At 40.1% G+C, this 12,532-nt stretch overlaps 1 protein-coding gene across 4 annotated transcripts in view; it reads left to right on the top strand.

Annotated features, from left to right (window-relative positions):
* LYN (LYN proto-oncogene, Src family tyrosine kinase) overlaps window positions 1-12,532 on the top strand; it is a 53,438-nt gene that overhangs the window by 24,618 nt on the left and 16,288 nt on the right. For all 4 annotated transcript variants that reach the window (XM_055800272.1, XM_055800271.1, XM_055800275.1 and 1 more), the window contains exons 7-10: window positions 1,054-1,203; window positions 2,449-2,601; window positions 10,183-10,365; window positions 11,295-11,371. In XM_055800272.1, the coding sequence (XP_055656247.1) occupies window positions 1,054-1,203; window positions 2,449-2,601; window positions 10,183-10,365; window positions 11,295-11,371 (563 nt within the window). The remainder of the gene's footprint in view (window positions 1-1,053; window positions 1,204-2,448; window positions 2,602-10,182; window positions 10,366-11,294; window positions 11,372-12,532) is intronic.

Below are 12,532 nucleotides of genomic sequence, written 5' to 3'. Positions count from 1 at the left end.
TTTTTGGCAAAAAGCTTTTTGCTTGAGGTTTGTGCTGTAGACAGAGCTCTTGGTACTGAAAAGCTTAGTGAAGTTTCCAGGCTCTTCAGCTGGAACTTTGAGAAGAGAATCTCAGGTTCTGCCCCAGCATCTGGACTCTGACGGCAGCCTGGCTGGATACTCTAGCACTGGATCCTCCAGAAGAAGATGCATGTATCCCTTCAGAGGATCATGTCTGTTCTCTCCTTGGGGTGGCTTTTCCGGCCCTAACAGATTCTTGATCAGGCAGCACTCTGTAATGGGCCCATATCATTATTTCTGTGCTCTCAGATAAGACTCCTAAATGAAGTTCTCGGAATAAGACTCTGAAATTCAACGTAGTCTGCTGAAAGTAAGGCAAAGTGCCCCCAAAACATTTTTTTTCTATCCCCTTCTGTCACTGGATCTGTGTGTGGGGAGAGAGACAGGGTGAGGTGGTTTCTTATCCTTTGAAAATGGATGACAAGAATCATATGAGTAGAAGAAACAAAGAGCCCTGTAGTTAAGGGTAGATGCTGTGCTGCCCAGTCTGAAATCCCAGCTGAGGTTCGGCTTCCTTAGGACTGACAGGTCTGCTCTCCCTCCTGTATGTCTCAAGCCATCTCCAAACTATCCTTTTGCTGGCTGGCCCACCACGTCCAGCATGGTTTTTTTTTTCCAAAACGCTGATCTCCAAATTTCAGCGTCTGCCGGAGTTGTGTGAGAGCCCTGCCCTTGCTTTCCCAGCCAGTTCCACTCGAGCTGGGGGCACTTTCTGCAGAAGTGGCCATTGGATGTGGAGCTGCCTGGATTATGGAACTCCTGAGTTTGTTGAATAAAACTGAAAAAGAAAATGTGATTGTAAGCATTTTGGTGACTGGTTCAGGACTGGCTGTTAGCTAACTTCCTCCTGTTGATTGCAAAACGCTTTTTGAGGAAATAAGGGAGTAAAAAAAAAACCAGATAAAAAGGTGATTTTGTTAGGCTCAGCTGTGTATGTGGTGGACACTGTAGACTTTTGCTATCTGTTAATGATCATTCTTTCTTTATCCACAGGCAGCTATTCTCTCTCCATAAGAGACTACGATCCACAACATGGCGATGTTATTAAGCACTACAAAATTAGGAGTCTAGACAATGGAGGATTTTACATCTCTCCAAGAATAACTTTTCCCACCATCAATGATATGATCAAACATTACCAAAGTAAGTTGAATCAGTTAGTGGTTTACTTAATAGAATGCGTCAGTATCTATCTTTTTTTTTTTTTTTTTAAATAACCCAGGTATGCGTGTTATCAAAGATAAAGTAAAACTGGTTGGAACCCAAGTAATGTTGTTATCATAATCAGACCTAGTGCTGCTTGCTCAGTGGCATACCATTGTGAAATAAAGAATAGTTTTAAAAACACTTCATCAAAGTTATGATGATGGGAAGCTATAGTAAGAATTGCCTGCACTGTAAATAAATTAATTCTGTATTTGAAAGTAAATTTGTATTCACAGTTAGCGGAAATACCTATAGACTTTTGAATGTCTTCCTGTATCTGGTGTTGAATGTGGAATTGTTTTTATTTTTCCTATACAATTATTTATTTATTTATGTATTGTTAATGGCATCTTGAAGGAAGTAAAAGCCCATTGACTTCAAAGAAATAAAATTGTACCCACACAGAATGTACATATATTTATTATAAAAAAAGAAGAGGGGGAGGGGAGGGGTAAGGGACAAGGTTTTACAAATGTTTTTGCTACAGAATTGACTTTTCATCCTGCATAACCTCCTGGTGGGTAGCTCTAAATTATGATTTTTTTAGTCTTTACATTGGGAAGACAAAGAAGAAAAATGTAGGATAGAAGATCATATAGTGACTTTTCAAAGTCACACTGAGAACTTGGCCATGAGATTACTCTGAGTTGTTAGACATATGTGGTAATTCTTTGGCACAGCTGGAAAACCCGAGAATTATTTGATATTTGTATTAAAGTTGTAGCTGGTCAGCGTCTAGAGAAAAAATAATGGTGACCTACTTATGCGTGCATGCACATGTGTCTGAAACCATGCTGCAAGAAAATTTCATGACAAATTCAGAACACAGGTCCCAAGCCTGACTCCAGTGTGTATGTATCTTCATCAACATACTGTCAGTAATCAGATCTTGTACTGTATTTATTTGGTACAAATTGTACTAAACCCCCTTAATAATCTGATGGTAACCAGATGCATATGGCACTTCTTCATTAAATTTGCCCCTGAATACCAAATTTCAGTTCAGAGGCATTTAGTTATGTGAAAGCACCAGAAAGGTTACATTTTCATCAAAGCATCTATTTAGTCTGAACATTATTTTGAACTGGTTAGGGCACACCTGCAATGAAATAATATTTGTCTCAAGTGGAGAGGCACATAAGTGTAACAATTTTTATATTTTGTTTTTCCTTTGAAAACCAGAACAATCAGATGGCTTATGCAGAAAGTTGGAAAAAGCTTGTATTAGTCCCAAGCCTCAGAAACCATGGGATAAAGATGCATGGGAAATTCCAAGGGAATCGATTAAATTAGTGAAGAAACTTGGAGCTGGTCAGTTTGGAGAAGTCTGGATGGGTAAGTTTATTCCTTTGAAATGAGTATTTAAATCTGCTGAAAGAAGTGTCATAGCAGAGTCATTCAGAAAGAGTGGTTACGAACCTTGCTCCAAACTTGTGAAACAGCAAAACCATGGAATCACAGAATCACAGCATGGTTTGGGTTGGAAGGGACCTTAAAGATTACCCAGTTCCAACCCTGCTGCCATGGGCAGGGACACCTTCCACTAGACCAGGTTGCTCAAAGCCCCATCTAGCCTGGCCTTGAACATTTCCAGGGATGGGGCATCCACAATATTAGGCCCAGAATATACCTTCCTGTGAGGCGAGAGGGTTTGTGAGAGGAAAGATACTCGATGGAGATGTGGAACAAATCCTTTGGTGTCTTTTAAAGGAAAAAAGTGAGTAAGCACTGTAATTTAGAAGGCCAGACAACAGGGTAGATTTTGGTTGTGCTTTGTGGGGGAGGTAGAAGGTTATAGTAAGATGTGACTCCTGATTCTCAAAATCAGTGGGCCTCTCAGAATTTTGTTTGAAATCAGAAAGTAGTAAAGAACATGAAATAAAAAGAAATTGTGCATTTTAGTGATTATGTACAGAGTTTTCATTGTCTCTTGGTAAAGAAGATGCTGCAATGTGATACATGGGACTGCTATACTGGGTGAAAAAAGGGGACACTTTATCCAAGATTGCAGTCTGCCAGCTTGCTGCTCAGAAAGTAGGTGACCTATGTAGTGAGAAGATTAGAGACTGATCACCCCCTACCTTGAATTATCATACAAGTCCCCAATAATGAAAGTATCCTAAGACTTACAAGTTGTAAATGTTAATATATACTTGGCAAAAAATGATACCGTAAATTATTATAACCATAATTAGCTTTGTTTGCTTAAAACCAATATTTTCTTAGACTCAGTGACTTCCTGTGGCAAGGGGCTATGACCAGTATCTAATCATATTCTGTAAAAATTATTTGATCTTCTTGCTTCTGAAATGCTGCCTATTCGGGCATCTGAGTATCCTTTTGGGTTCCATATTGCATGTTCTATGTACTATTCATTACTTACACACTTGTTACCTGTTATCATCTTACTTGAGATAAACTGTACCTTCCTCCCAAAGTCTTCATTAGGGTGTTTTTTCAGGCCAAATCATTCTCTTAAACCTTCCCTGAATCTCCCTTGGATGTTATATTTAAATGTTACAGTTATAATAATAATAGATCAGGTGACCATTATTATTATCATCATCATCATTATCATCATCATCATTATCAAGCAAGATTCTATAGTCAGGACATTTCTGAGCAAGTTAAAAGTGCACCTGAAAGCTTTAGAAGACACAAAGCTATGAAGGGGCTCTGATAACCCACAGGACTGTGGCAGTCTGGTGGGAATGTCATTGCTTTGAAGAGATGCTCACATTTAGAAAAGTAAATCACAGAGTGATGCTGTTTGAGTGGCAAATCCCACACACAACTACGGTGTCAATCAGAAAGCTCCAAATCAACCATACATGCAGTCTTTGGATAGAAATCACATAAATAAAGCAAGCAACACATCTCTATAACATAACATAGGCAAACTCGGTCTTTCATCTGCCTTCGTAAGAAAAAGCTTCAGAAACCCTCTAGCTATGATACATGTGAGTGACAACTTAAATACTAATTAAGACAAGTGTCAGCCATTGTGCAATTTTCTCTATCTATATATACCAGCTCAAGAAATGTTTAACTGACACTGAAACACTGTGGAAGACTTTGTGGCAGAAGGTAATCACCTGCTTGAAAATGTAGATAGTTTTGGGAAGCAACTACTTCTGCACATACGCACACAAAGGCATAAAACTTTAAAAGGGTGTTTCTGGTTCAAGATGTTTCCCCTTTGTGTCGTTATTTTAACATCTAAATTGGGCCTAACCCCTGCATCTGAATTGCTGCACTGTGAGAAAAATTAATGTTCTGTGAAAGCAATTGCTGTGTTTCCTCTTCTCTGCTTCCTTTCTGAAGCAAGAGAAGCTGATTTGCATGGCACAGATCCTCTCGAATCAGGAGCACGGTTAATCTTAGTACCAAAGAAGTTCAAGCTGGAAAAGACACATTAGGTCAGCAGTGCAGTGCAGGGTGTCAGCAAACACTCTGTATTTTAATGGTCGAGCAGGGGCATCAGGAGTTAGGGGGAGGTACTGAGGAATAACCTAGTTGTTACTAGTTGTTACGCTATTCCTGATGAAAGAGCTAGTTGTTATGTTCTCTCCTCATATAGAACAAAATTATTTGTCAGCCATAGAGTGAATTAGAGAGAAATACTGTTCCATGATTTAATACTAAATAAATATCTTCTTGATAAAGGGTACTTAGAATTGTGGTTTCAGAGGGAAGAACATCCCAATCAGGGGAACTAGGGTGCCCAGTAAAGAGAGATGCAGAGCTACTGGAGAGAGCCCAGTGAAGAGCCACAAGGATAGTTAAGGGGCTGGAGCATCTCTCCTATGAGGAAAAGCTGAAAGAGCATGGACCATTCAGCCTGGAGAGGAGAAGGCTCATGGGGGACCTCATCAATGTATCTAAACACCTGAAGGGAGGGTGCACAGAGGACGGAGTCAGGTTCTTCTCAGTGGTGCCCAGTGACAGAACCAGAGGCAACGGGGACAAACTGAAACACAGGATGTTCCCTTTGAACATCAGGAAACACTTTTTCACTGTGTGAGTGACCAAGCACGGGCACAGGTTGCCCAGAGAAGTTGTGGAGTCTCCATCCTTGGAGGTATTAAAAAACCAACTGGACACAGTTCTGGACAACCAGCTCTAGGTGACTCTGCTTGATCAGGGAGGTTGGACCAGACAACTTTCCAAACTCAACTAGTTCTGTGATTCTGTGATATGTAGGAAGATGGAGATAATGCTGTTACTGCAATGTGAAGATATGCCACCGTATCTTTTATAGACTTTTTGTTTTAGTTTTTCCATAAGTACTCTTTGGGCTTCCAAGCTGACATCTTCCTCTTGCACATTCTGGAGGGAGTTAGCCTGGGGGGGGACTAAGAAAACCCTATGAATATACAGCAGGCCCATATATCCCAAGCACTCGGCTGTGCTCCTGTGTGACCTGTGCAGGGAATCTGTCACTTACGAAGTGGGCAGGAGAATCTACTCCAACTCTGAAGAGTTTTTTTTTTCACACAGAGAAAACTTGCTATAAAGGACCATCAGTTTTCCATTTCTGTCTGTCACCGCACGTGCATTTAATTTCTTTCTTCATTACAGCTCTGTGTATCTTGATATGTTTTATAAAGACTTTCTGGTTTTAGGCTATCAAGTTAGTGTATATGTGTGTGCTGGGCATCAGCTGTGCTGACACGATAGATGAAAACAGCATGGCAGAGTTGTGTTCCCATGCGATGCCCTCCACCGCTGCAGTGGTTGGAAGGCTGCAGCCTGGGCTTTCTGCTTTCACGTTTAGTGGGTGGGCTGTGTGGAGATGAGCTAGAGATAGAACTACTGTTGCATTCCTCTGTTCCTCAGCTGAGTGATGGCTGTAGTTAGTGAAGGGGGAGTGATGTGCTCACATGAAATAGGATGCAGAGAAGCTGCTGTTCCTCAGTCTCTTCCCCAGTACCTCCTGCAGTCGTAACAGCCTGACACATTGTCTGGCTTCTATAGTGCCATACCTCCGTAGCTCAAACAAGTTGTTCCCAGTACAACTTTGCAGAGAATTACTGCAAAAGCAGAGGAAGGAGAAAGCTGCATCTTGGAGGCTTGTTCACAATGTTGCTCGTCTTTAGTCCTGGAGATCTGGTCAGATACATTAGGCTCAACCTTATTACTGTCTGTTATGAATTCCTATCACAGCTTGGCCCGATTAAGCCTGGGCAAGATTCTGGGGGCAACCTGGATGTCCAAGATACCGCTCTGTCAAAATAACTGTAATCAACTCCAAAGTGAATACCTGAAACACTAACAGTTTTTGGAGTATTCTATTCTGACATGTAGAGAACAACATGGCTCTCTGCGTAAGTGATCATAGCATTTGTCAGACTTGCGTACTATTGCTTGCATCACGTATCATTTTTAACAGAAGTCTAAACTGCAGAGAGACTTGCTGCCTGCTGTGGTAGGAAAGGTTTTTGACCACAGAGTTCAGTGCATCTGGGCAGCTTCTTGAGTGATGCGATGAACCAGAATAGCACTGCAAGAGCAGGGTCTATGTTTTATGCATTTTTGTTCCTAGTGTGCACTGATATGATGTGAACCATAATGCTCTGTGGTATTAATAATCCATGAAGAGAATTCTCAAGCAGGGCTAAGAGAAAAGTTAACATGCCAAACGGAGCCATTATGGTGTATTTTATTAATGAGGCACATCTTGCTGGCATCTCAGGTGTAAAAGATTCTCTCATTCAGTAACCTCCAAATTAGAATATAAGTAATATGCATTTTGGAGGTGTATTTTCTTATGCAGCTGATGGAAAAATCAGAGTAAATCACGCCGTAGAGGTACTGTTAGTAAAATAAAAGACATCTAAAATGAATCAATAAAACTTGCCAGTATCAGAAATGGATTCTAGCTGTGAAGAATCTGAATTTTATGTTAGATGTTCTGGGTGTAAGCAAGAATTTCATTGCTTATCTATCTTTCTGAATTTGTGTTTAGGTAACAAACTGACCGTATGTTCATTCATATCATACAGCAAGGAATACAGTGACTCAGCCAATGCTGGGTTTACACCCAGAGCCGGGTTCGGTTCAGCCGTGGCAGACCTTAGCGAAGGGTTCAGAGCCCCAGGTACTGTAGGAAGTGGGAGTGATGCAGTGCTGTAGCTACCCCTTCCCACAGCTCCCCATCTATCACTCGAATCCTTCTGTGATGTAGATTGAACCTTAAATCTGCTGTTGCTGAAACGCTTTGAGGTCACCAGTTTTCTGTCCGCCTGCACAAAGCCTGGAGTTTCTTACCTGTACAGTAAGACTGTGCTTGTAAAGCAGATGATCTTTATGGAAACTACCACAGAGGTTCTCACAGTAATGGCAAGTAACCTGGCATGAGGACTAGGACTTTGTTAAGCTTTAAAAAGATGCTGCTTGCTCCAGATTTGATGTGGTGCTCAGTCCGAATCAAGCTAATGCTGGTTTTGCTGCTAATGAGTTGGCAAAAGAGGTGACAAACAGCAGCTTTGCCAAACTGTCAAAGGTCTATTTTCTTACAGGTGCCATTGTGTGTGCTCATAGAGTTCACAACCACCTTTCCTCGGTGTGTTGGTGTCCCATCCCTCCCAATACCTGATGAAATAAGTGATCATGGGAGACATCAGTATCAGTTATCTCTAGAGCTCTCATCACCTAATTTGCTTTGTGTGTTACCACCAGAGGGTCAGAGTAGGCTTTCCTCTGGCAGAACACCTCAGTGTCACTGAAGTATTGTAGTAAACTTTCTGTAAGTAGAACCCTAGTTTGGTTGATCTCTTTAGTGAATGTGAAATACTGTTACATATTTAATGTGAAGTTTGTTGGTCGCAATTACTTCACAGAAATAATGATATTAATTGGTGTGTTCAATAGAGTATTCAACAAATTGGGAGTGGAACTCATGCTGTGCTTTAGGGTGTGGGGTGGAATAGTAGAAAAAATACAAATATGCTTTCTGCTTCATAAGCAGAAATATATTTAACATCTGGTTTTCTGGTAGATAGAAATTGTATACCTGAGCTTTAAGAGCAGATTTGACCTGTAGTTGTCATTTCTTATTACTAGGTCTTTGTTATGCTTCGACATGATCATGTTTGGAAAAATAGATTTTATAATCATGCAGGTGAATATTTTGTCATAGATGTAGTGGCCTTTCTCAGGTGATGATTCTTCTTTTAAAAAGGTGATAGAAGATGTAGTGGTTAGAGCAATCCCTTAAGATCTGGAAATTAGTTCCTTGCTTCGCCACTGTTTTCTTATGTTAGGATGATGTCATGGTTTAACCCTGGCTGGCACCCAAGCCCCACGCAGCTGCTCACTCACTCCCCTTCACCCAGTGGGACGGGGAGGAGGATCGGAAAGGAATGTAAAACTCAAGGGTTGAGATAAGAACAATTTAATAGGTAAAGCAAAAGCCGCGCACGCAAGCAAAGCAAAGGAAGGAATTAATTCACCGCTTCCCATGGGCAGGCAGGTGTTCGGCCACACCCAGGAAAGCCGGGCTCCATCACGCGTAACGGTTACTCAGGAAGACAGATGCCATAATGCCAAATGTCCCCACCTTCCTCCTTCTTCCTCCAGCTTATATATTCGGCATGACATCATATGGTATGGAATACCTCTTTGGCTAGTTCGGGTCACCTGTCCTGGCTGTGTCCCCTCCCTATCTCCCGTGCCCCTCCAGCCCTCTGGCTGGCAGGGCCCAAGGAACCGACAAGTCCTTGACTTAGTATAAACATCACCCAGCAACAACTGAAAAACATCTGTGCATTATCAACATTGTTCTCACATCAGAGCCAAAACACACCATTGTACTAGCTAAGAAGAAAATTAACCCTATCCCAGCTGAAACCAGGACAGATGATAAATAGTGTAAGGAAATTGTGGACTCTCATTTGGAAGTGTAGCCATTGTGGCAATACTGGCTGGATTGTTGCTGAATAAGGAAATGAGTCTATTTCATTGAGTCATGAAAGTTTTACCTCTTCCGAGAAATACTTTTGTGATGTTGAAATGGGTATGGTGGGGGACAAAAGGTGCATTTGTATTCCTCAATCTTACTCTCTCTCTCTTCTATTTCTTTTATTTTTCAATTTAAATGACTTCACAAGATAAACTTTAGGATCAGTGCTTGCTACTCTTTAATGATATTTCAACATTTATTTAATGTTTGGAAAACATTAAATCAGAAAATAATTCACTGCTTTTCTCTTTACTGATAGTTGCTTTTTATATAATTAGAATATTACGTTAGAAGGTTTGATAAACAGAGAAATGAAACAGCCACAGTCTCCTCCACTCTTGGCATGGGCTATGTGATAAGAAGTTAATCACGTTTTAAATCTTGTGCTGAACACTGCAGGATTGCAGTCCTGGCAGCATATCTTTGTTGGTCATGAGAACGCTTGTGTGATTGCACTTTCCCGCAATGCCCTGTTTTGAGTGCTGAAGGTTACAGAGAAGGTTATAAGCATGAGACTGGCATGCATAAAATGGCTATAATCATGGGATTTAAAGATGCTCCAGAATCTTGCAAACTATCCATGGAGCCTATTAAATTCTGGGACAATATAAGAGGACATTCATTAAAACATCTCTTGACTGAATATTTTATGGGCAACTTGTAAATGAAAGCTTAGCATGAAGTAAGACAATTTGCTTGGTTCTTTTTTTTTTTTTTTTTCAGATACCTGATTACTGAAAAGAGGGAATGGATTATTTTTCACTGCAATGTTGTATCAGTTGCAAAATAAAAAGGAATTCTAGCATAAATATTTGTGATACATCTGGCATTTGCTCTCAGGCTCTTGGCTATTACTGGAATCTAACCTCACCTGCTTTACAAATTCTTATTAGTCGGGGTGCTGGGCAGCGCAGAGTAACTTCAAGTGCACTGATCGTATTCCCTCCTTTTAGGTTACTATCACAATAGCACAAAAGTTGCTGTGAAGACTCTGAAGCCTGGAACGATGTCTGTGCAAGCATTCCTGGAGGAAGCCAACCTCATGAAAACACTTCAGCATGACAAGCTTGTTAGGCTTTATGCTGTAGTGACCAAAGAAGAGCCTATTTATATTATAACAGAATTTATGGCAAAAGGTGAGAACAACATTGGATCTGCAAGACACGTTTTAGTAAACTCTTCTGCTTCTCCTCAATTAGTCCCTTTTCTTTAAAAAGGAAGGCATAAAAAAAATGAAAACTTGGGATTTTAGCATTATTTTTCTGAGTGCTCTGAATGCAGCTGTCCTAGAGGAGGGCTGGGGCTTTACTTCTATGGCTCATTGCTGCATTTGTGGAAGAAACTATTTTTACAGTTTTCTTAAATGTAGCATTTTTTAATTGTTTCAGATGCAAGAGCATAATGTCCAAAACAGGTCTGGTTCCTTTGGGCTACCGACATAACTTTTTTTGTCTGGTGTCATAGCAAGGCATTTAAAACAAATCTTAGAAATTGCCTTGATCTGGCCCTTGAATTGATAAAAATCTGTGTAATAAAGTGAACGATGAGTGGTCCTGCAAGGATGGCTGCAGTATTAGAAAAAGACAACCTTTTATTAGAGCGTTACTACACAAAATAAGTGGTGTTTCCTTCTCAGGTTGCCTTGTGTAGTAGCTTTTCTTGTTTTGTTCTGTTTTCAAGCAATTCTGCTGGTAACTTCACAAGTGTTGAGCTACTTATTCTTTGTGACTTGGAAAGAATTGATATGTGTGATTCTTCTAGACAGCTTTCCTGATAGTCTGTAGACTAGGGTACTTATCAAACTCAGCACCGCTGAAATAAGGTATGGTCTGATGGGAGTTTCCTACGTCCAGGAAAATGGCAAAACTTGGATGCCTGACATAATGTCTTGGATGTTACTGTTGGTAAATCATGTAGATTAAAAGAGACTGCCTTACTGTAGTCAACTTGAAAATACATCAAAACATTTCACTGTAAACTTTTGTGATCCAGAAAACTGGGAACCTGGCATGACCTTTATTTTGGTAATAAGCTCCACTGACTTAATTTTTCTCTCTTGTAACAGGAAGTTTGCTGGATTTTCTGAAGAGTGATGAAGGAACTAAATTGTTGCTTCCAAAGCTTATTGACTTCTCTGCTCAGGTACATTTTAAGAAATACATTCAAAATTAATGGCGTTTATTTCTCTCTAAGTCTGAAACTCATGCCGGGCAACTTTATCTTAATTTTTTTTGCATTATAAAAGAATCTAATTTTCAAGTAAGTTTTGTTCTGAGTAAATAAGGTTACTTAAAAGGAGGGAATAGATAAAAAAGGTTTCAAAGGGAATATATGAAGTTAGGCTTAAGTCTTAGGTACTGCTGGTGACATGCTCAGGTGGCAGTGATACCCTACTTAGATGGCAGTGGTATGCAGCTGCTTTCCTTTGGGGAAAGCATTCAATTCAAGTGGCTGTGAGTTGAAAGTGTAAGTGCAAGTTTGTGAGTTCGTGCTTATGAGATTCCTTCAGTGTTAATAAATGTCCCTCTTTTACTTTTTAAGTTGGGTCAACTGGTCAAACTGCTGTTAACCTCAAGGGACTATTGTTGGTTTCAGAGTCTGTGTGTAAATTACTGTGAAACAAATGAAATCTAATTAAATGATGTTTCAGGTACTGGTACCTGATTTATGAACCAAGGTGGCTGTTTCAAAATTTGCAAGTTATCCCATGTCATAAATGAAATCTGTAGAGAGAGACTCCAGAGTGATTTGTGTGTCAAAGCCAGGATCAAAGGTGCCGAGCCCAGTGTTTGGCCTCGGACAGTTGCCAGCATTAGATGTCCAGGGAGACATATAAGAAAATAGAGTAAGAATTATGCTTAATGAAGGCATTGCTGGTAGGTTATTGTTTCACCAACCTTTTAGGGTTTTTATTATGCATTAGAGTTTACAGACTGTTATACCCTATTACAGTAACTTGTTACAATTCATGAGGAAAGATGAGAAAACTTTAAAAAGACTTAATAAAACATTAGGGATTTATACCAAAAATTCACTATAAGAATATTATATGACTGTTTTATATAATTATTGCTATATAAATAAATATAAGATTAAATACTAGGAAACATTCCTTCACTGAGAAGGTGGTCAAACACCAGAACAGGCTTCCTAGAGAGGTGGTCAATGCCCCAAACCTGTCAAGTGTTTAAAAGGCATTTGGATGATGCTTTAACTTCTGGTGAAAGTGGCCTTAGGTGGTCAAGCAGTTGGACTAGATGATTGGGAGACTCCTTTCCAACTGGAACTTTTCTATTCTATGGT

This window comes from Falco peregrinus, chromosome 3, assembly GCF_023634155.1.
Source record: "Falco peregrinus isolate bFalPer1 chromosome 3, bFalPer1.pri, whole genome shotgun sequence".
NCBI classification, from domain to species: domain Eukaryota; kingdom Metazoa; phylum Chordata; class Aves; order Falconiformes; family Falconidae; genus Falco; species Falco peregrinus.
The sequence above is the reverse complement of the archived record's forward strand: the minus strand, read 5'-3'. Positions and strand labels throughout refer to the sequence as shown.